Source organism: Centroberyx gerrardi, chromosome 9 (assembly GCF_048128805.1).
Source record: "Centroberyx gerrardi isolate f3 chromosome 9, fCenGer3.hap1.cur.20231027, whole genome shotgun sequence".
Lineage (NCBI taxonomy): Eukaryota > Metazoa > Chordata > Actinopteri > Beryciformes > Berycidae > Centroberyx > Centroberyx gerrardi.
In genome coordinates this window covers 28,670,863-28,695,017 of record NC_136005.1, presented here as the reverse complement: position 1 = coordinate 28,695,017, position 24,155 = coordinate 28,670,863, and the positions used below count along the sequence as shown (strand labels likewise).

The 24,155-nt window shown below is 44.2% G+C and overlaps 1 protein-coding gene across 1 annotated transcript in view; it reads left to right on the top strand.

The window, feature by feature from the left end:
- Nucleotides 1-23,218, top strand: part of nos1apa (nitric oxide synthase 1 (neuronal) adaptor protein a) — a 156,633-nt gene extending 133,415 nt beyond the window's left edge. Inside the window, exons 8-10 of the mRNA XM_078285628.1 lie at nt 10,181-10,342; nt 20,824-20,989; nt 22,617-23,218. Coding sequence (XP_078141754.1) covers nt 10,181-10,342; nt 20,824-20,989; nt 22,617-23,218 — 930 coding nt within the window. The remainder of the gene's footprint in view (nt 1-10,180; nt 10,343-20,823; nt 20,990-22,616) is intronic.
- Nucleotides 23,219-24,155: the final 937 nt, after the last annotated feature.

The following is a 24,155-nucleotide window of genomic DNA, read 5'->3' as shown; positions in this document are numbered from 1 at the left end:
TAAAAGCAGTCCGCCTCTGGCCTGCTTTCAGATGCTTTCAGGTCGGAGTAAACACTCTGATGTGTGAGTGGAGCGCTTCCAGCAGCGCTCTGCACACACACTCCACCGTCTGAAAACACACACTGTCGTCCACTCACTGGTCTCTCTCTCTCTCTCTCTGTCTCTCTCTCTCTCTCTGTCTGTCTCTCTCTCTTCCTCTGTCTCTCTCTCTCTCTGTCTGTCTCTCTGTCTCTCTCTCTGTCTCTCTCTCTCTCTGTCTGTCTCTCTCTCTGTCTCTCTCTCTGTCTGTCTCTCTGTCTCTCTCTCTCTCTCTGTCTGTCTCTCTCTCTGTCTCTCTCTCTGTCTCTCTCTCTCTCTGTCTGTCTCTCTCTCTGTCTCTCTCTCTGTCTGTCTCTCTGTCTCTCTGTCTCTGTCTGTCTCTCTCTCTCTCTCTCTCTCTCAATCGCTGGACTGCCTCTGTTCTTTTGCCTTCTCACTCTTGTAGCTAAATTGTCACAAAATGAATGATGAAAATACCAGTTGACAATTTTTTTTTATTTAGTCAATGACGGCTAATGAGAAGTAGTTATTCAGCACCGTGATTATATTAGAAATACTTTTATTTCATTCTATAATTGAGGAAAACATGCAAAAAAACACTGCAGATTAAAATATTATTATTATTATGATTATCACAACTACCCCTGGAAAAAAAGTCACTGTATTGTTAACAGAAAGAAGTTTGCATTATCCAATCACAGACATGCATTTACTCTTGCAGACAAGCCAAATGCACGCTTGTACGTAATTGGAGACATGGTAATTGTAATTATCCAATCACTGTTTTTACATACAGGGTGTAATAACCGTTTATCCATTTTGACAATGTTCCCAAAAATATCAGCCAGCCCGACAGAGAAATTGGTAAATGTCTAAATATTACAAATATAATCATGTGGTGCTAATCTCTCTAATCTAAAATCAAAGTGATGCTGCAGTAAGTATGTTTTTGTCAATGTTTTTTTTAGTGTTTTTTTTACTAAAATCAGCAAATAATTGACTAAATTGAATCAATATGACAAGACTAAAATCTGGAAAAACTGGAAATCTTGACAGTTTTCTCCACATAAAACAGCCTCCTAACACCAGAACAATGTGCTGCAAGGTGTTGGTGCTTTAGTGTGAATGTCTCGTCCTTCCCCTCGAGCAGCTATTCCACACTTAGACAGCCGTCGGGTTTCTCTGACGAGACGGCGAACGCCATCAAAACGCCGTCGATGCCGTTTTCACACATAACGATTGCTCGCCTGCCGTCAGAACGGCGGTGTGACGAGGGCGGCGGAGACTTGAGTATGGGAGGGAAGCGGGGGGTTAGGCAGGAAATGGTAGAAATCACAGTTTTCTTTGTCTGCGTGACTCGGACAGGGACGTGTTGACACCATGCAGCCATCGCTCCGGGGAAGAAGCACAAATAAATCAGTTGCATCAGAACTGATTTGTTTGTGCAATTTGCTCACTCAAACTTCCGAAGTATGAGTATGGATCGGCGAAATAAGATGAGAGAGGAAATGAGTCATCGGCATAAAAACACTTTTCCAGCATAACATGAAGGCAGGAGTGGGCCGAGTTCATATCCGAGTTGATCTCAATCAATCAATCGCATTAGTTATTGCCTTTTTTGTGTTTTGCCCTCTTTTGCATCATCATCATAACATCGTATTTATCATCATACCATCTTATTTAAGAGATCAAAATGTGGAAATTGATGTAACTGTGGCACTTTTTCCTCAAAAAATAGAATTAGACTTTCATAACTTTTAGTCGATAAAGCTTCATGGGATGCCGATGTCAACACTATTGATTTATTCGGGGGAAATCATCAATAAAGGATCATAAGATTCATCTAAATTCACCTGGTTAGTCTATGTTGTGGGAAGAGCTGGAGTTTTATGTGTGTGTGTGTGTGTGTGTGTACCCCCGTTATTGCTTAATGATGCGCATGGTGTGTTGGTGGTCCGGAGACAAGCTCCGTCCTCCAGCCTTTCGCCGACGGCTGACAACAACATCCACTTACCCTCAGCCTTAACTTACGACCGCTGTGCCACCGGGACAGGGAGACACACACACACACACACACACACACACCCTTGGCCCTTCTCCCCGGCTGTCTCCTCGGCAGCCTTGCAGGACAGAGAGTTATCTTTTCAATACTCTTCACCTCTCCCCTCTGGAAAGCAGGTAATAAAAATGCAGCCTCTCGACTTTTCACTGACTGTAAACTCAATGGGTTTGTGTGAGAATATCGCTCGGCCCAGACATACTCAAGATGCAGCTGGAGTGGACTTGTTTTTGTTCATAGCCTTGCGGTCTGATGATTTGATTTCTTTGTGTGTGTGTGTGTGTGTGTGTGTAGACTCATAAACTCATGCTAAGAGGCCCGGACAGCAGGCTGCCAACCAACAAGGAGTCACAAAGCCGGCGGCCAAAATCCTGCCTGTCATCATACAAACCTTGGCGTTTTAGCTATCAACCAACACTCCTCACACTCGCCCTCCCCGTCTCCTTCCACACCCCCTTTCACACATGCGACCCGGGAATATTATGGTATGCTGTGTTCGACATTGCAGACGACATGAGGCGATACAAGTTAAACACTGACCTTTGACCCCGAGCAGAGCCTTGACCTGGGTTTCATTTTTCCTGGCTCAATAGTCCAGGTTGAAAGGGCTTTCACTGTCACTCATCTTTTTACACACTACACTTTAACCGACATTGGTTTTTGAAGGATGATACCGATGCAGATATTTTTTAGACTTAAGTTACCAATCGCCAACATTTTGTGCTGTGCATTCAGTATCTTTAAATTGGACCATTTTTATGTCAAAAAACAAGAATTTAGTTTTTCCCTCTGAACTGTAAAAATTCTCCACTGAAAGCCATTCTAATGAACCTGTTTTAGGGTTAGCAGCTACTTAAGGCAATAGGTGTTCCCTATTGAACAGGTGTTCAATAGGGACTCTGGCCAGGCTTCTCCATTCTGACTAGAGGTTTGATCAGACCCCCAAAAGTCCAAGCCTGTCCCAAAACCAAGCCCACACACTAGCCCAGTGCTTCTTAATCCTGCTGCTATCCTACCTGCAGTTAATTGCATTCACCTAGTGTGTGATTCGATGGGTGAGAATGAAAACCAGCACGGCTCCGTGTCCCGAGGAAAAGGCTCGAGAACCTCCGCATGAGAGTAACGATTGTATCTGTTGCTCACTGTACTGCAACATTTCTATCTTAAGGAGCGAGGGGGAAAAAAAACCTCTCTGGGCTTCTGGAGAGTATGGAAAAATATGGAAATTGATTTTGACAAGTTTCCTGGTTAAAATGTATGGAAAACCACCTCAAAAATAATGGCAAAGTTTTGCAAAATCCCGAGGGAGACTGTGCACTTTACTAAAGCCGTTGGTATACTCGCCCCGAAATAGAAACACAGTCGAACGCGTCGCCACATCCAAATTTGTGTACGCTCTTTGTGTCGTTCACTTATTTACACTCCATGCCGGGGGAGGCGCAGAAAGATTAAAGGGGTAACTGTAACCTAGGGAAGCCAGGAATAGCAGTGACAGAAAACTCAACAACAACAATGGGTGCAGTGACAGAGCGACAAAGGCGGCTGAGGGAATCTGAGGGTTTAAAAGCCGTCTGATCGGTCATAAAGGTGTTTTTAAAGGTTTGTTTTTTCTGTCCATTTGAGCAACAGCTTCTTTCTAGACTCACCATGCGCGGTTCGTGGGTCTTTCCTGGTTTAGACAGAATTGAACCTAATTGAACCTCTAATTATAAAAGCAGCAGCACCTCTACAGATACTTCTAATCCCACCCTCAGGCGAAGACAGGGGCATAAACACCGCCTTGTGACATAAAGGATGCACAAACACGTAACCTGACCAGAGCACACACACTTAAACCTTTGATATCTCTGGCGTGTATAGACTCCTGCAGTTTCTGATCAATAGTTAATCTTACTGTGGTCGTTAACAATTTTTAGAAATTTTTTTTTCAGGCTTCATGAGACGGATTTCAGCTCTGTGTGCTGATCATAAGGAAATATTTAGCATTGTCCAGCAGCAGTTTTTGTTTTGTTTGATCGTTTTAGCCAACAGGGGATGTCTAACATCTAGTTATGATATGCAATAGCTTGTAACATCAAAATCAGAGGCTCTTTATTGCCAATTACATTACATGACACCAATTAACAAGTACAACAAGTAAGCAGCAATAGTAACAGACCCACACAGTATACCAGGCAATTGGTATGCTGCTGAAGCTGCAGTCGAGCGTTCTGATTGGCTGAAGGAAGCAGTTGACAATACCTTAGTTTTTAAAGGTGCATCAAGTCAGATTTTGTTGTCCCATAGCACAAAATGACCATAATATATCTGTGGGGGGTTTGATAGGTTATCTCTGCATGCTGTCTCTGCAGTTCCACCTTGAACAACCCTATTACTGAACTCGCCTTAGAGCGAGTGAGCAAGCTTAATGTCCACACTCCAATCATGGCCTACACTTTGAAATAGACCCTCAACAATAAAACAGTCCAGCTGTGGAAGCAGCGCAGAGACCACAACTGTTTATATCAGGGACCAGCTGATTCACATTCCCTGCCAGGCCATGAAGTTGTTTTTGTCTCTCACGTCCACCGAGAATCCAGCAAAGTCACTTTGTGTATTGGCTGGTTGACAGAACACAGGGGGAGGTGAAACATCGGAGACTTTTGGTTGTTGCTTTCCTCTCCCTTCATCCCACTCTCTGGAGCAATAATACCTGAGAGGCTTTTCTTTATTGAGGATATATGTAATACTGTATCAACAATACTAAACAGTTATAAGTATAGCATTATATTCTACTGTCATCATACTTCAGCAGCCATCTCAACTGTGGCTAACCAGTGAGGGGTGTATTGGAACGTATAAACCCAACTAAACCCATAACAGTAAGTAGTATCAAACTGGTGAAAGCTATGAGGATAGGTTCTTTTAAGGTACTACATGCATGCATTTTAAGGCATCAGTGTATCATTGTCAAGTTACTTGATGCCTTGGTGTAATCATCACAAACCAATGAGACCACGGCCGCAACTAATGTCTCAAAATTGATGTGGTAGTGATTTATTGATGTTAAATTGCTACACGTAGCATGTTTACGGAAAACAAAACATAAATTAATACTTAATGCTTTTCTGAAATTATAATTGACTTTTATTTTTTTGGGTTTATGACGGTGGTTGTTTACCTTATGATGATTATTGACTGGACAGGTTAGGCATTATAATATACTGTAGCAGTACTTTTTTCTGTGATACAGTTAATATCACCGAAGTGCTCAAAACTACAAAAATAATGCCCTCTTAAATTATAGCCGTCATTCTTCTTCTTCTATCTTCAATGTAGAAAACATGAAAAAGGGAGATGCAAAATAAGAAACATGGCTAACTAGTTCCCTGGTTTGACTCATGTAAACGTCATAACTGGGTTAGAATTACCTGGTAATCATACTCTGATTCTGAGAAACCTAGTTAAGATGCCTGGTTTACTTCTATATTAAACGGCATGCATTATGGGTACATTTCGATGTCACTAAAAACTGTATTAGATGTAACCCACCATTGCTCAGGAACATTCTGGTTTATTCATGCCAGCAGGGAGACTCAATCTCAGGGTATCAAAGGTTCATGTAAACAGCTTAACCTCAATAAGACCTTAACCAGAGTATGGACAATAGCCAGGTTACTCCCTGCATGTAAATGCAGCGTTGTGTTTCTTCTGGATGTGCCACTGCTATATAATAACTGTTATGGTTGATGATTATTATTATAGCCAGTGGCACAATGGGGTTATCTCCGGGCCGTTTTCCCCAGAGCCCTTGAGAAAGTTGTAAATCTGTTGCAGTGCCTGTCATTGAGATTGCTGAAGCTGTCAGCAGTGAAGGGAGCCAGACCCTGTCTAACCTCCGGGTGTTTTATTGCGTGTGTGTATGCGTGCGTGTGTGTGTGTGTGTGTGTGTGTGTGGGAGGGGACAGTCTGTCCGATGGATAGAGAACAACTATAATCACAGCTGGAGGAGGGTAGAGAGAGAGAGAGAGAGATACGTCCTCCATCCCATCTCAGCTATCTTTCCTTTCTTTCCTCTGTTTCTTTCTCTCTTACTTTACTCTCTTTCTCTCTCTCTCTCTCTCTCTCTCTCTCTCTCTCTCTCTCTCTCTCTCTCTCTCCCCCCCTTCTCCCTTCCCTCCCTCTGTCTATCCTTCTCTGTCACTGAGTAGAACTAGAGGCAAGAAGATATATAGTGAGAGTACAGCTGCCTGCCAAGGACCTGTATATAACTGTGTGTGTGTGTGTGTGTGTGTGTGTGTGTGTGTGTGTGACACTGAGTGGGAATCGGAGTGTAATAGCGGCATTTCCCTCTGACAGGCCCTGATCTAGTAGCCGCAAAGGGAAACCTCAGCGGCGGGCCGTTTATCTCCCTCCTCTTTAACTCCGCCGCTCAGTTTGAATATTCTAATCTGATTTCTGCTGTAATTGGCTTTGCATGCGGTAAACAACTTTAGGATTCCGCGTACGGGGACCGATTGTTGTTTTCTCATTCTGTTAAGTAAACATGATGCGGAGAGGCTGCAACGGAGTTTGAAGATGCAGGTCTTTATTCAGAGGATTTTTTCCCCGGAACAAGTGTTTAGAACAGCAAATGTAAAAGCTTTCATGACCTGGATATAGGTTGAAGCACTATTGTGGTATATCATTCGGTGATAGAGAGTAGCAAAATGGACATTTATTTATATGAAAATGTCAAAGATTATGACTTTTCTCGGCCTGTGCTGTATCTTATTATGCTGCCGATGACATCCTCTGTCTGTTTGTCTAGAAATGAGTATAGTTCTTGTGTCTACAGTGCTTGAGAGCCAAACATGTCATCATTCTCCTCTCTGTTACCTCAAGTGGAGATTCATCTTATTCACTCTCCCCAGTGATTGAACCTGCAGTGTTTGCCTGACAACGCTCGCTGTGTCAGAGCTACTGCAGCAGCTGTCCTGTTGTAACACCCTTCGCTCAGTGGGCTGACAGCCTAAGTAGTCCTTTCATGTGACCGCTGCACCGGCAGGTTCAATGGAAAGGGGAAGGATGTGTTTGTTGTAAAGAGGCACTTCACCGGAGAGCAGGGCCTGGTTTTTACGTGTGTGATACCGCACTTTTCTCATGAGTCTGCAACAAATGAATTTGATTTAAGTTATGTTCTCCCTTCTTTTCTCTTGTGCTCTCTCTCTCTCTCTCTCTCTCTCTCTCACACTCACACTCACTCTCACTCTCTCTCTCTCTCTCACACACACACACACACACAGAGACAGTTACTAGTGACTTCTGCCTTGCCATTCATTATGAGATGGCACCAAACAACCTGTCAACTCTGTGATCATTTCCTCTCATTAACCCAAAAGGTTCAGCTCAGACAGGCCATCACTCATATACCCCTCCCATTGTGTGTGTGTGTGTGTGTGTGTGTGTGTGTGTAACCAGAAGGCACTAAGGAGAGACAGATGGTGGAGAGTTTTGGCATGGTTTCCTTAACACCTCTCAAGAAAGTTGACACACACACACACACATCACTTGCCGTGAACAACAGTGACATTGTAGAATGGTAATCAGCCCAAAGCATGGTAGAGGACAGGTCAGTATATAAGCACACAGGTGTAAAAGATGGTTACCACATGCACTGTCTCTGTGGAATGAATAAGCAGCTTTCTGCTTAAAACAAATGCGACCCATCCATCATTGTCGTGCCATCACCTTGGCTGTCTGTGCAAGTGAATGGGTGCTTGGGTGCACCATTGTCTAAAGAGGGATTGTGTCTGTTGTCTGCAGCTTACAATGAGTGCAACAGTTTGAATGAGCTTCAATTCTTCACCAAGAAATTACAAGCAACCAAATCTCAAGAAAGCAAAGATGGGGCCACACTACACAACTTTTAGGTTGATTATAGCCACAATTTGACCATTGTAACTAATTTTCAACATTTGAGCAAGCCAGTTTGGGGTGTTCACATGATTGTATAGTGTGTGGTGGTTCAGCACTTCGTTTTTACAACTCAAATCAGGACTCTTGAAGTCTCTACATCCTTGCTGTAGTAGTGTGAGCTGGTCCACCACTAAAATCTGAATGGAGACTGGCACTAGCTAATGAGAAAAGGCAGGATACACAGCATCAAGTTGTTTCACCTCCAGGTTTGTTTTGATTGTTTGTTGTAGTGCGAGAGTTTGCTGTTTTTTGCGAGATTTTGGTGTGGTTTGGCATTTGGTTGTCAAATGTGTGTGATCCCCAAATCCAAATGGTCGCCAAATGAGTGTTCCCCAAACCCAATTGGTCGTCAAGTGTGTGTGAACCCCAGCACCCAACAGATGTCCAGTCTGTTGACAGTCTGTTCAGTCATGCAGTGTGTATTCCTGTAGCCACAGAACAATCACGTAAGAAAAACAAAATACTAGGAAAAGAGACAGGATTGCCCACTTTGGAACAGGTTGGTGCCGGTAAGGCCCCCAATTATATTTGGTGCTGGCCCGCTCTCAAAGGGTGCCGGCTGGGATGTCGTCAACAGGACCGCATCTGGTCGGTATTACAGTGGAAATCCAAAGGGTGTTGATGTTGTACCGTAGCCATAGAAGGAGCAGTGTGGCTGCAGCACTCAACAATGGAAAATCTCTATTTAACTAGTTGGACGGTGGAGAAGTCACAGTGTAGCTGATGAGTGCTAAAGCCTTGGAGCAATTAGGATGCATTGCCATGATAGCATAAGATGAACAAGGATTAAGTCCCATAGCTTATCATTATTGGAGCGGAGCATTGCAGCCTCATCGCTGCATTCTCAGCAATGCTCATTACACACTCTGTGCATCTCTAACCTGCAATTCCACATTTCAGATTCAACATTCTGTTACATACGTACATTTGATTACCTCCACCAAGGAAGTTATGTTTTCGGTGCCGTTTGTTTGTTTGTCTGTTAGCAGGATTACGGAAAAACTACTGGCCCGATTTTCATGAAACTTCATGGAAGGGTGTAGCATGGGCCAAGGAAGAACCCATTAAATTTTGGAGCGGATTGGGATCTGACTCACGAACAAGCAATAATAGCACGAACCTTGGCGGAGGACTGCGCTCTCCGAGTGCCCATCTAGTTTAATTGTGTATGGGTAATGATTCTCAGAAATTAAATTAAATAGGTGGGATGGGTCACCCTGCATTAAAAAGCTGCTAACCCTTATAGTGGAGGGTTTTAGTGTCCCATGATGGTCTAAATGCTGTTCTAGAGGAAACACTGAATACTTGTAATGTTTTTAATTTCTTGGCCATTAAAATATTCTAATTAGAGATGGTGAATATTGGGAGAAAATCCAGGCTATCGGTAGCTTTACTTGTATTTATTTGTAGGCCAACTCGTTAGTCAACAGTGAATCACCTCCAGTCTGTTGCGTCATGCACTGTGGCAAGTTTTCGTGAATTGTCATGATAATGAAGCCATCAGCATTTCACTCTCTCTGCTTCTTACTGTCTCTCAGTCTGTTATTCTCTTGATTGCTCTCTTACGTTTTTGTTACCACTCCATTGTGTACTGTCTCTCTCTCTCCATCTTCCAAAACACAATTATCTGTCCTTCACACACACAAACACGCACACACACTCGCATGCATGCGCACAGAACTCCAAAGAGAAGCAATCCACTTGCCCAGGTTTTTGACAGCGGTCGGTGGTGTACTCTTATTCCTGTTGCTCTTTTATTCTGTGGCTGCTATTCTTCAGCTGTGACCTGATGTCAATGCTTTTGGAGAGTTAGAGAGAAAGAGAGGGAGCAAGGAAAAAAGAGAGATAAATGGGAGGAGAAAGGGGCAGCAGGAGAGCAATGGAAAAAAGACAAATCTGGAAGAAAGTCAAATCTTGGGTTACACCCTCTATCGATTGGTTCAGCCTTGGTTTCCCACGATGTAAAAGTATCCTTTAAGTTTTTGATTTAATGCGGGGTCTTATTTTGCCCTTCTGTTTTGCATTCAGCTCGGAACAGAGTTGTGACCGTGGTGCGACTCGCACAGGAAAATGACACATTTTAAAATGAAGACCTGTAGTGTCCTGAACCCCGAATATTGACTTGATCTCTCTCCCTGGTGTCAGGCTCCAGAGGAGGCCTCTCTGCTGATGTCCAGCCCCAGGATGCTGCTCCCTGCGTCGGGCACGCTGACGCCGGGCACTCCCCTGTCCGTCCACCACCAGATCCAGCTGCTCCAGCAGCAGCTCCAGCAGCAACAGCAGCAGACGCAAGTGGCCGTGGCACAGGTAGGTCTCTAACACACACCACACACACACACACACACACACACACACACAAACGCAGTTATGTAGCAAATCATAACTGTGTTTTTAGTGAGATTGCAATTCATATTACATGAGTGCAATTCAAATCCAACACACACAGTGCTGGTAACAATAAGTGGTGCTTTAACCTTGAGGGTTTTGTTGTCTTGGGAACTGTTTCATTGGCTGTTCTCTATCTACACAATTACAGTCTATTTTGAAGTCACTAGAACAATGCAGCATTACGCATGGCCTCATTCATACATGGCACTCAGCAGACAAAGCTTCCCTGAGGGCCATTGTGGCAACAGTTGGAGGCAACATCAGTGGGCAATATCATCAAAAGTTATCACCAGTGATGTGGGGGGGAATTAATTAAAAGGGCGACAAACTATGACCTCCATCATATACCAAATAACCACCAGTATAAACAAAAGTCAGTCATATTTTCCTTATCCTCATTTAATTAACACCAGCTTGATGTTGCCCACTATGATGTATGCTGTGAATTTACATCATAATGATTTATTTCAGCCTAAAAAAGGTGGGTAAACTCTTTTCTGCAAATTAAAATGTTGGTAAACAGAGTTTCCATGAGTTTACCCTCCACTACATCACTTGTTAGGACCAACTTTATTTTGTCTTCAAAAACCTTTACAGTGTTCAAAGTCAGCATTAAGACTTGTGATAGGTGCAAGACAATCTGCTTGACCAATCAGGGGTTATGTCAGTGGTTTTACACATGCTAAAAGTCACACCCCTGAAAGGCTTTAGTAAATCGGAGCCATATGTCATCCACAATAATTGTCCCATTTTCTAATTCCTATCCCTGCTGAAGGCTATTTTGTTCATTCACACTGACTAAACGTGTTGGCAGTCTATTATGGCTGTAAATACCTAATGTTTCCCTTAAATACCTAATGCTTCCCTTAAATACCTAATGTTTCCCATGACAGTGGATTCTCTTGTTTAAGGGCTCCCAGTCGGTCAGTGATGTACTGCACCACCATAGCCACTAATAGGTTGATGTTGTTCTACCCACCCCAGATGAAAAAGGTCCAACTGAAACCAATTAAAGCCTGCTGTGACTGTAAACAACCAGTAGACTATCATTTATATAAAAAGCAATAATGTAAGATTAATAATGTGGTGGAATATTCATCAAACACCCCTCACTGATTTCCACTTTTCATAAAATTAACCAAAAAATTAAAGTAATGTCACTGTGTCCTGTTGAAAGCCGGCTCCACTTGCACTACGTTAGTTTTCCGTATTCCGTCGACTCACATACTGCTAGCTAGAGTATGAACGTGTCAAACTGCAGATAGATTTTGTGTATTTAAGGCCTGCTACTCATCTTCAATATCTTGTTGAAAGGAACATCTTGTTGCCACAAAACCAGATTTATTTCACTTATGCAGAATGTGAAAAAATATTGGAGTGAAATTATGAAATGAGTCTAGCCTAGGCAGCTAGCTAGTAGCTAACTAGCTAGTAAGCTAGCTCTTCCCTGCTAAATTGAAGCAGTGGTTGTAGTTATCCCTGAGATTGTTAGCTTATTTGATGTTTTGTTTGTTGTCTTATGTATTGACGTAACACTAATTTTATATACATGTTCCATGTAGAGCAAGTGTGATATAAGTTCAAAATGGCTGCCATGGAAATAAGGTCAATTCAGCAGCAGTGATGCTCGTCTGTCTGTTTAGAGTTGAGTTTATTTTGCCACCGCTGCCTGTTTATGCACGTGATCACGGTAGTCTGATCCGCCCTTACCCACCCGTCACATGTCCAGGAGGGTACCAGCACGCTGAAACAAGTGTACCCAACACGATACAGCTCTGTAGCACAGCAGGACCCAACATCATGAGAAGTGGCTAGTGACTGTAGTTACTTACTGTAGGCCAAAATCTCAGGCTGTCTTCTTCTCAGGCTTTCTCATGTGCTGGATCAACGCACACACAAAAACGTTTGCAGTTTGTCAGCCTGTTTGCAAAAGGCCTCGAGACCAGAAACAGCAATTTCACAATGACCACTCTCTCTCTCTCACTCTTTCTCATTCTCTCTCTCTCTCTCTCTCTCTCTCTCTCTCACACACACGCACACACCTGACCTCGAAGTATGCCAGGTGGTTAAACCGTGATGTTTCATCGCTCCCGGAGACAGGGTCCTGATTTAGCTGCCACCCTCAGCGCCTGTTCACAATGAGCTTAGCATCCCCTTCTCTGACCTGAACACCTGATCTGTCTGTTCACTCATTCAGATTGAGTGTGCCCAGACATAAACGCCATTAATTATTCCTTAATGAAGCCGAAGGTCACTGGCCACCGACAGCCACCTTCCGCTAGATGTTAGAAAGAATAAAAACTGCTTTGGCACATGAAAGGAATATTTCACCCAATGTGGAACATTTCAAATATCGGGTGCCACCCTGAGGTGCTTCTATCTGACCTTGGCTCTTTTTGCCATTAGCTAGGTTTTCCCAGTGGTCAAAACCCCCCCGGGGCAACTCTAACATTTAGCTTCCCTGCAGCATCTCAATTAGCTTGCATGGACTGTAAGGTCATTTTATTTTCAGCCATGTTTTATGAAATGTCTTGGTTTTAGTTTTCATCTATTTATATTACCATGTGTTTTCTATTTCCTAAATCAAATCAAAGCAAATTTGAATGGAACTGAAATTGAAGTCATTTGAATTGGTGGGTGCAGTGTGGACTGAACCGCCACACACACACACACACACACACACACACACAGGCACATTTCTCTGTTTTTCTCCGCTGGGTAAGGGTGTCTCCCAGGGGATTATGAAATTAAATGCCAGCAAGTGTTTGTCCACACACACAAACACACACATTCAAGTATTTCACACAAGCAATTTGACATACGGACCCTTCTTCATGCCCTTTGATGTGCAGAATCAAAGAATCCCATGGGGCTGTCGCAGCTGATCATTACTCGCTCACACACACAGACACACACACACAAATGTGTTTATCAGTGTGTTAGGGTGACTCTCGGGGGGGATTGCCTCTCGTTAAATAAAAGCAACAAGTATTTTTGCGGACAGAGAGAGAAAGAGGGGTGTGTTACTTAGAGTGTGACTCATCAGAGAGTCTCACAACGGCTTATAGAGTTTTGGTTCTCTTGCACATTAATACTCTCACTCTCTCACTCACACACACACACACAGGTAGAGTAAACTTTGCCTGGGGCTACTTCTAACCAGCCTTAATAAGGGAGGAGAGCTAACTCCGCCACTGAAGGTCAAACAGCAGAACGTAATAAGCTGATTAGTTCAACCCAGATAATGCACTTCATGAATGAATGCACAGAGGAAGAGAGGGATTACTTGCTGACACACCAGCATAATGTGTGTGTGTGTCTGTGCATATGTACTTGTGTGTGTAGTGTGTGTATGTTATTAGACAAAATACAGGCTGCACATTAGTCTACTTGTCATTTACTAAGCATATTTCCCCCATGAAAATACAACGCACACCTAGGACAAAACAAGGACACAAGCCAAATATGTATGTATGTATTAATATACATGCATTACATACATACAACATGCTGACCCGTCTTGACTTGAGACTAGCTTTATCAGTCACATAGGGATCCAGACATCCAATTAAACCAATTTTTTCCTCATATCTCCTGTTCAATTAATTCACTAAATAAGGCATAACTACAAATCTTTGTTTGATGATTTCAGCTGCAGTGCTAACAAAGCGACGTCACTCTCATGCAAGACAATAAATAATAATAATAAATGTAATGCTGAAACGATTAATCAATTCATCTTGTGAAAAACAATAAAAAATGTTGATCACAAAAAATCAATTAGTCAATTGAGAGAAAATTATTGGATTATAATTTTGATAATCTATTGTATTAATTGCTTTAGTTAAGATTTGCTTGCTTTTATAAATTCATACTTTGGGTTTTTTTGGCTGCTGGTCAGACTAAGTAAGTAACTTGGGCATTTGTCATTATTTTTGACATTAGATGATTAATCAATTAATCCCAAAAAATGATTGATAGATTAATCGATAATGACAATAATCATTAGTTAAAATCTGCAACACACATCGGTAACAAGAGCGACTCTTATCATTTCATTTCTCTACATCACATCACACCTTCAAACCTAATACACAGCTCCCTCATTCATGTCATTACAGTGTCATTTCATAATTTCAAAGTGTCTTTCATTTTTTGCCACGGAAAATACATTCGGGGCAAGTACAGCTGTGACAGAAAAAAGACGTAATGTTGAACCCCCGCTGTGAAGACGGAGCACAGGTCACAGTGAATGGAAGTGAATTGGCGAGCTGGCCAGTGCTAATCATAGCTCATTTAGAGGAGAGCAAGTGGGATCTTTAATGAAGTCAGAGGAGTGGGACTGTATCGACTATCTGTGTGAAGACCAGCTCAGTCTGCACATGCTGCTCTGTCACCGCTTAATGAGATCTGACCGCTCTCTCTGCTCTCTCTCTGTCTCTCTCTCTCTGTCTCTCTCTCTGTCTCTCTGTCTCTCTCTGTGTCTCTCTGTCTCGCTCTCTCGCTCACACTTTCTTGCTTCATCAGCCGTCCTTCAGTCCCTCCTTTCTACCTTCCCTCCCTCCTTTCTTTCATTTCTTCTTTCCGTCCTACTTTCCTTCCATCCTCCCCTTTTTTTTCCCTTCTAACTTCTGTCCGCCTTTCTTCTCCTTTCCTACTTACCTTCCTGCAAGGATGAAAGACCTACCTGTCTTTCATCCTTGCTTCCTTCCTTTCTCCCCTCCCTCTCTCCCCTCCCTCCTCTCTCACGTTTTCACTCGTCTCTTATGTATTTTCTTGCTTCCTTATCCTTCCTTCAATCCTTCCTTTCCCCCTTCCCTCCCTCCTACATTCCTTCTTTCACTACCTCATACCTTGCTTCCTTACTTCCTTCTTTCTTTCCTTTATAACTACTGTCTTCCTTCCTTCCTTCCCTCCTTCCATCTCTATCACATTCTCACTCGTCTTTTACACACTTTCTGGCTTCTTTATCCCTCCTTCAGGCCTTCCTTTCCCCCTTCCCTCCCGCTTGCATTCCTTCCTTTCTTTCCTTTTTTCCTTCCTTCTGTTCCTTCCAACCGTTCTTATTTCCTCCCTTCCTTCGCTACCTCCTACCTTTCCCCCTTCCCTTTCTTCCCTCCTACCTTGCTTTCTTCCTTCCTTCTTTCTTGCCTTTCTACCTTCTATCTCTCCGTCTTTCCTTTTTCCTTTTCCATACTTTCGCCTACACTTTCCCTCGGACTTTTCTCACTCACTCTCACTCACTCATTCAAGCGCTCTCTCCCTCTCACACACACACACACATTACGGGCGGAAGTGCCTTCCATACGGTTTCCCTTATCATCTTCCCCTCGCCTCTTCCCTCCAAAAATGAGAAGGAATCAGAGGCGAGCCAACGTTGGAGGGGTTTCAAACACTTTTTAGCCACATCAAAGCGACCCGGCGTGGGCAGACGATGCGATGATGGTAATCCTGTGTGAAAAGTACATCCTCAGCAACCGGCAGTCCTAATCCCCTCACACCACCGACGGGAGAGCCAGGAACTCTGGGTAATGGCGGGCTTGTTGAGTCACTGTTTCTCAATTTCTGCTGAAAAAACAAATGGCATTGCTTTAACCGGATTATCTCCCGGGTTCTACTATTAGCGCATTTTAAGTCCTGAGTCCTTACAAGATTAGAGTGGTAATTGGCGCAATTCTGTTTTTTTTTTTTTTTTTCATTTTGTCTCCATCTTTGGTGCTTGGCGCTCATCGCTGTGGTGTTTCTGCACTGCTCATCCCGCAGATCACCTGTCAATCAAACAGTGTGTCCAGTACTGTGATGTCTTTTTCCTTGGATTTTCTGTTGATAGGTCCTTTGTCTGTTCCGCCATGGTGGCTATCACTTCTCTGAGATGCGAGGAACATTGGGCCGCTAAATGTCAAGCCGTCGTAAGAGCAGGAGTTAGGAGTAGGAGAATGCCCTTGGACTTGTGGGGACGGCTTCGCACAAAAGGTAGCAATAAAAAAGGCAGAGATGCTGCTGCCTAATTAGCGGTTTAAGGAGTCTTTAAATTGCTTGAAGTGCCTTCAGTCTTTACGACAGTGAGACTAGAGGGCAGGAAAGCCTTGGTGACGATGAGTTGAGTCATTCCTCAACCGTTTTCCTATCAGTGGACCACGGGGAGAAGCGAACGGTATCGCTTTTAATTGGCTCATCGACCGGGTTCTGCCGTTAGTGAAGATTTCAGTGGTCTTCTTTTGTATCTGTTGAAAGGGAATGTTAACGTTGTTGCTGAATTGGTGGGTTGTGGCCGCCTAAAAGTAGTGTCCTTGACAAAGAATTTTTCCCCTTTCCTGCAGTTAGTGTAATTAGATGTAATAAAATGTAGAATTTGACTCTGTCCTGTTGCTACCAATAGCCCTATTTTTAACCTTCCCTGAGTGACTATTTCCCGGCAAATTGGTGGATTGGGTTACCACCCGGAGAAAGATAACCCCAGAGAGAGAGAGAGAAAACCACTCTCCCTCTCTGTTACAGCATTAGCGGTTGCCCTATCACTGAACTAATGTCTCGTCACTAATCTGTGTTGCAGCATTGATGTGCACCTCCGTAGAAAATGAATTGAGTGACTGTTGCAGCATATAAGGGGGATTTTCTGGGGTAAAAGCTCACACAAGCGTTATGCAAGTCCACTAACCCAGGCTCCCATTCATGGTCAGCTGAGGAACTCCAGGTTATACATCCTGTCTTGGTTCTCTGCTTTCTATAAAGTTGTTTGTGGTCCCGGATATCGATTTAATTATCATATTTATAAATGGGGTTTAGGGTTCGACCGATATCGTCCTAACACAATATTTGTCTGGAATTTGATCACATTGCATTATAATCAGTTCAGGTGAAGGGCTTCCCATAGGCAACCAATGTAGTACTGATCAATTCTCCAATAAATATGTAATCAATCAAATTGCATCATATCCATCATATCAGAGGTGGAGGACATTGACTGGACCAGATCTGATTTTTAATACAAGGGCAATAACAGGCTGATATATTGGTTAGCTGCTGTATCTGTTTAACCCTAACTGACATCATATTTATTTGTGAATTAAGCGGCGCTCCTCTTTAAGTAGGATGACCAACAGAAAGTCAGAAGAAAAGACATACGAGTGGACAAGGACAGCTGGAAATAGACAGGGAGTTGCAACCGCAATCATTTTGGGCTTATCTCCTTTTTATCAATTTTTCATTCTCATTTCCATTTTCATATCTTATCTGTAGCACCAGACCCAGTTTCCGCAGATATAATGCGACCCCGAGAAAAAAACACCCGGTCACCTGCAGAGTAAATTCAAATTTAACCTTGTGTAGCAGCTCCAGAATGAGACGCTGCGCTCTCTTTGATCAGATATGCAGACAACGCTGCCGGGGCACAGCTCAGAAAAAGCAGAAAAAGAAAAGGTTTCGGCCTAACTTCTCATGCTTTGCCCACCGCCGCTACTCCATGCGATCATTCAGTGTCCGTTTACCGCCCGCCGTGCCGCCGTGAGACATTTACCATGTCTCTGAGAGTCTGACTGCTTCGGGACAAATGTGACACTTCCTCCCCAAGGCCTGAGAATAAACTGCGCGGGAGTGACCGGCGCGCTTTTTCCAGCTGTCAGCGGCGCAGCATGTGTGTGGAGTCGAGTTCCCTTCCTCCGCGTCTCACGCCCGGGTCCCGTCGGCCGTAAATTACACCGCCGGTGCCACCGTCGGCATGTCAGTCTTTACAAATGAGGTCTGTGGCGGCGGCCTGGCCCACGAGCCGTCTGGAATCACCTCTATTTGTTGCTAAGTGCACGGATAATGGGAGCAGATGACTCTCTTGTCTGGTGAGTGGATGTGAGCGAGCGGGAGGTGAGTAGCAGGAGCTACAGAGGCCTTGGGATGAAGGCCGTGAGTTGTGACTCCATATTGCGTCTCCACGCCCCGCTGGCTCTTTATTAGTGCCTGAGTGCCGGAGTGACTGAGGTTAGAAAACGCATAGAAAAAAGTGTGAGAGAACGAGAAAGGGAAGGGTGAAAGGAAAGAGATGAAAGAGGCGCAGAGATGCAGAGAGAGAGACGGTAGGTGATGGATGAACCGCATACTTTCAGTTTGTTCGAAAAGGGGAAAAGTCACAAGTTTAAAGCACATACACCTTGCAAAAAAAATTGTTTTTACCAGTGATGAAGTGGTAAATAAAAGGTGGCTAACCTCTGACCTCCAGTCAGTGATTATCCTAAGGCAAACAACCACCAAAATCAATGAAAAACAATTAATGTATGCTCTTTTCCTGACAAGATCCTAATAGAATGGTCTGAGGTCAGGTGGGTTTAACCCTCCACTGCATCCCTGATCTTAACAGGTCACTTAATCTAGTGGAGTTTTAAGATCAAATTTTTCATAAAGCAAGTGAAAAATATCTGCCAATGGGTAGAGATTATTTCACTTGTTGCCAAAGACAATCAGCTTGTCTCCAGAATTTTCATTTGTATGCAACCTTGCCTTGGAAACAAAGCGGAATTATCTCACCCCTGAATGTTCAATTTGTTTTAATTAAAATAAGATATGGAGACTGAATATCAGACTAAAGGCCTTGTTAAAATGGAGATATTCTGCAGTGCGTGACAGTTCTGTGGAACAAGGCACCGTCCTTGGATTATTGTTCCAACAGCAATCACATTTCGCTTCTTTTTTTCTTTGATGCGTGTCATCAGTGACATCAAGAGCCAACAGCCTCCATGCTACCATGGTAACGAGTTTTGCGGTGCCACCTCGAGCCGAAATGAGAGACCGGGGAGTTATTATGAGTTTCAGTGACTAGAAGCTCCGCATGAGGCTCCGTGATTCACCGCGCTCTGATGATCGTGCGCGCGCCGCCGTACTTGTCAGCCCCCCTCCGCCGACTGCCTCGCTGTGCACAGTTTGCTTTTAAAAAGTCAGCGCACAAAGGCACACTAGTCTATTACTTAATGGATGGATTAAGAAATTAATTGGGTATGGCACTTTTCAAAACAGAAGTACAAAGTGCTTTACCGACAAGAAAACATTAACAGTCTCCGAGATAGACAAATGAAAAGTAACCTGCGTCTCCTGAATGTCAAGTACAAGAGGCGCTTCTGGATGTCAAGTATTCAGCATTAGGACGCTCTTCTTTGCCATCTCCGCTATTCCGTGCCATGTGTTTGGTGCCATTTGCAAAAAGCATGTCTCACACTCTTACTATAAGCACTCCTTTGCCTATTAGAGAGCTGACATTTGAAGTCCTGCCAGACCATCTTCCAACCAGAGGCGTCGAGCTCTGTCGAGCTATTGAGACCCGCGCCACTTCTCCTGTCAGAGAATAATGATTGAATAGGGTCCTTTAATATGCAGAGCTTCTTTTGAACCATTCAGATGAAATTCTTGTGATTTTAAACCTTGTGAATTTCTCCTTTGAAAATGTTGAAGGCCATTATGTACTCTGGATGGGAGATGGCTGAATAGGGTGGGTGGTGGGGCCACTAGCATTTGATTTGGAGAGCACTTTGAAGTAAAAACGGGAAGCTGCTACAACAGCTGTGTGTGTGTGTGTGTGTGTGTGTGTGTGTGTGTGTGGAGATATCTGCACTGAGTGAACGGAGATGAAGGGGGTCTCTCCCTTTCCTCCCTTCCGTCTTATATAAATGATTCAAAATGTAATAGAAGTTTTAGCCTTTCAGTCTTAAATGGAAATGGAGCCTCTGTGCTCTGCTTTAATCTTGCAGACCACAGCAGACCGTGGCATTAAGGTTACATGAGGATCAGGGCAGCCACTGGAGATGTGCTCCTCATATTATATGTAATGGAGGGATATGAAGCCACAGTAATTCCAAAGGTCTAGCAGCGGAGCTTTGATATACATATATATATATACATATATATATATATATATATATATGAGGGATTTCTTCTGCTGTTGAATTCATCTATTTTTCGCTGTTTCCTCAGTTCATTGATCCCTTGTGTGTGTGTGGTGTGTGTGTGTGCATGTGTGTATGTTTGCATATGTGTATGCGCGCATATTGGAGAGAGCTCAAGAGCTTGGAGGACAATGAGTAACCTATTGCAATCCAGTCATTGTTCTCACTAGTCAAATAGTGAAATCAGGACTGAATGCTACTTGCTTCAAATGACAAGCAAAGTGTGTTTGAAAGGTCAACTCATGCTGTGGCCTAGGGCTACAAGTAAGGTGGAGTGTGTGTGTGTGTGTGTGCGTGTGTGCGTGCGTGCGTGCGTGCGTGCGTGCGTGCGTGTGAGCAACAAGTTAGTAAAAAAGGCTGATATCCACAGCTTTAGGGCAGGCAACCTGTCTAACTGCTGAGCATCTGTTTCTCTCTCTCCCTCCCTCCCTCTCTGTCTGTCCATCTCTCTATCGACCCCCCTCCTTCCCTCTCCAGGTTCACCTGCTGAAGGACCAGCTGAGCGCGGAGGCCACGGCGCGGCTGGAGGCCCAGGCTCGAGTCCACCAGCTGCTGCTGCAGAATAAGGACCTGCTGCAGCACATCTCCCTGCTGGTCAAGCAGATCCAGGAGCTGGAGACCAAGTTCTCCGGACCGAACTCCAGTGAGTGGATCCGACGGGAGGCTCACATAAACCCATCCCCTTGAGCTATGGGAGCCTGTAAATGTCACAAATAATAGTCACGTTTTTACAATAGAGAGGTGTAAGCTAGCTAATTAGAGCAGAGATCCAGCAGAAATGTGTAGCGAAGAGGTAATATATCACCATGCTAATAACTAATCACCAACCCTGTCAACCCCTCGCATAAAAATATATTACCATCATTTTGTGCTATGGAGCATTAAAAACCTTTAAAACTCTTAATTGAATTTGCTGCTAATGAAGTTTAGACTGTGTGATACCACAATGCTTCACTGAAACCAGGATTTAGACTGTTGCATCACAATTATCCTTTGAAACGAATACAAATGAAACTCTGCAACAGCCTCTAGATTATGTAACATTACAGCTATCCATTGAAACCAATACTAATGAGGCTCGTAGATATTATATACCATATATAATCCTACACTACCAAACACAAAGAGTACAAATGTAATGAAAGATCAATTCACAACGATATAAACACAAGTTAATCTTATCATCACACACACACACACACACTTTCCCTCCATCCTCTGATCACTTCTTCCTCTCCGCCTTAATTTTCACTTCAGATTCTTCCTATTCTTTTGTCCCGTCCTATTTATCATGCTCCACACACTGTCTGTTGCCGCTCTCTCCCCCATGACCCTCCATGTCCTCTCCGTCTCTCTCCCATCAGCCACAGCTTCACACCTTTTTAAGCCTCTTAGTCAACCTCAGCCATTCAGACAGGCTATCTTCTCGGCGCTGTCGCGGTTCAACCCGCTCTGCAATTGCCGTCGTCCCCGCGAAAAAAAGAAAAAACCCTTTTATCTCATCAGTCAGTGTTTCAGAAATTGAGGGGGGGGGGAAATGATTTTCTCATTGCCGCCTCCGCATTTTTGAACATTTCACAATGCACCTCATTTCGCTCGGTGTGAGCGCAGGGTCATGAGAACTTGTCTAAAACATGGAGAGTGTCAGCTGCCATTTATAATACAAGTCTGACTCAAGTAGAGATGTTCTGTTTTTTTTAACGGTACAATGAAATGCGACATTCGCCGCTCTGGCTCCTGTTTTTTTTTACAGCACTTTCACAGTATTCTCAGCATTTAGCAGCATTTCACTCGCTCCCAGTGTGAACCAGTCATTGTATAGCAAGATGGGGAGAGGTGTGGACTTGTGGTCTCTCTCTCTCTGTCTTTCTTTTTGATCTCCAGGTCTGCACTTTGTGCCCAACCAGAGTAAAGCCAAACATCATTCACTGCACAAGACTGATGATGAAACACTTTGAAATCTGTATTTTGCTTATCAGAGAGAAAAAAAAACATTGAGTTGCAGGTGATTGACTGATTGATTTTATTTGACTTTTCAAAGAAGAGCAATCTGCAGCACACTACTAATCATCTAATCCAAGATGACACACCACAGAAGTTGTAACAGCGCTCTCACTATAGAGGTTAACTGCTGAATGATCCTCGCCTGCCAGCGGTGTTGACTCTGTAAAAATGAGGCTTGTTGCTCCAACAGCAGGGTATTGTTGAGTGTAGACCTTGTATGTGTGATGGACTCTTATCTCTCTTATCTTCTTCTCTCCTCTCACCAGTGGGGTCCCAGGACAGCCTGCTGGAGATCACCTTCCGGTCCACCGTGCCCCCGGTGCTCTGTGACCCCACCACCCCGAAACCAGAGGTGGCCACCCTGAACCTGCCCTCCCTGGGCGCCGGCGACGGGACCAGCAACGCCTTCTCGTCGTCCAGCGGGGCTCTGGGAAGCCCCCTAGGTAGGGACCAGTGTCTCCTCAAACTGGAGTGTTTCCGTTTCCTCCCAGGCCCCCCGGGGCCTCTCCCTCCTCCTCGACTCCCCACGCCCCCCCCGCCGCTGAGAGGCGACGGGCCCGGGGGTAAAGGCCAACGGCTCTCCGAGGGCGCGGCGAAGTCCTCGCCCTGCCGCCTCAGATCTCTGGGCAGCCTGGACTTCGCCAGGTTCCGCGAGTCGGGCATCGCCTCGGAGTACGAGTCGAACACGGACGACAGCGACGACAGGGAGGAGGACGATGAGGAGGAGGAGGAGGAGGATAGGGAGGACGACAGGGGGGAGGGGATGGAGATCTATGGTTGGGGGACGGACGAGGAGACGCTGAGGCTGCTCAATGTTCTCAACAGGCAGGGAACCCCCGACTGCCTGGGAGACGAGATAGCGGTGTAACACTTTTCCCCTGCTCCCCTAAAGCATCCCAGCACTGAGATAGGACACAGTAGCCTTTACCTGTCTTTGTCCACTCACTTAGACTGCTCTGTAGGAAAGCCACATAGCGGACTAACCTCTGTCGGACGCGCACAAATACATGTACTAGGGTTAGACCGATATATCCGTTTCCCGATATATCAGGCCTTTTATTAAATATAGGATATCGGCCAGTCAGTGTTTTATGATGGATGTTCCTCCCTGACCACAGCTACAGAAAAACTGTCTGTCAAACCTGTAAGGAAATTTGACTTTCTTTGCACATTTTATTTCATTGTTCAATAGTGGGTTTTTTTGTAAATGAAGTCTTCATTTAAAGGCAGTAATGTATCCCAGAGTTTCCCCCAACAGGAGCTGCTCACCTACCTAAAAGAATCTCCTTAGTCTGGGTCTCAGTGGAGAGTTTTAGTGTCCCATGATGGTCCAAATGCTGTTTCAGAGGAATTCATAGAATTCCAGGGGGAAAACACTGAATACTTGGATTTTTTTGGCATGGAATTTGTCAAATTTAACGATATCGAATATCGGCACAAAATATCGTCTATTGGGGACTTCAGCCTAAAAATATCAGTAATATAAAACCCATATTTGTTGAACCCTAATACGGACCTCCTCCCACTCTTACACACACACACACACACACACTCAAAGTGTCTCAGGAGAAGGTTGTTTGCACGTACACTCACTACCCGCCTACTTATTCCTAAAACGCTTTCTCTCTCCGTTTCTTTTTGTTTGCCTACTCTGTCACACACACACGCAAACCACTCATCTCTCACACACACCGTCGCTTGCACACGCACGCATACACACTGCCGACCCACCCACCCGGTGAAACAGCCAAGAATTTAATTGAGAGAGCTGTTGTGTTCTGACAACCACTGTTACTTTCTCTTCT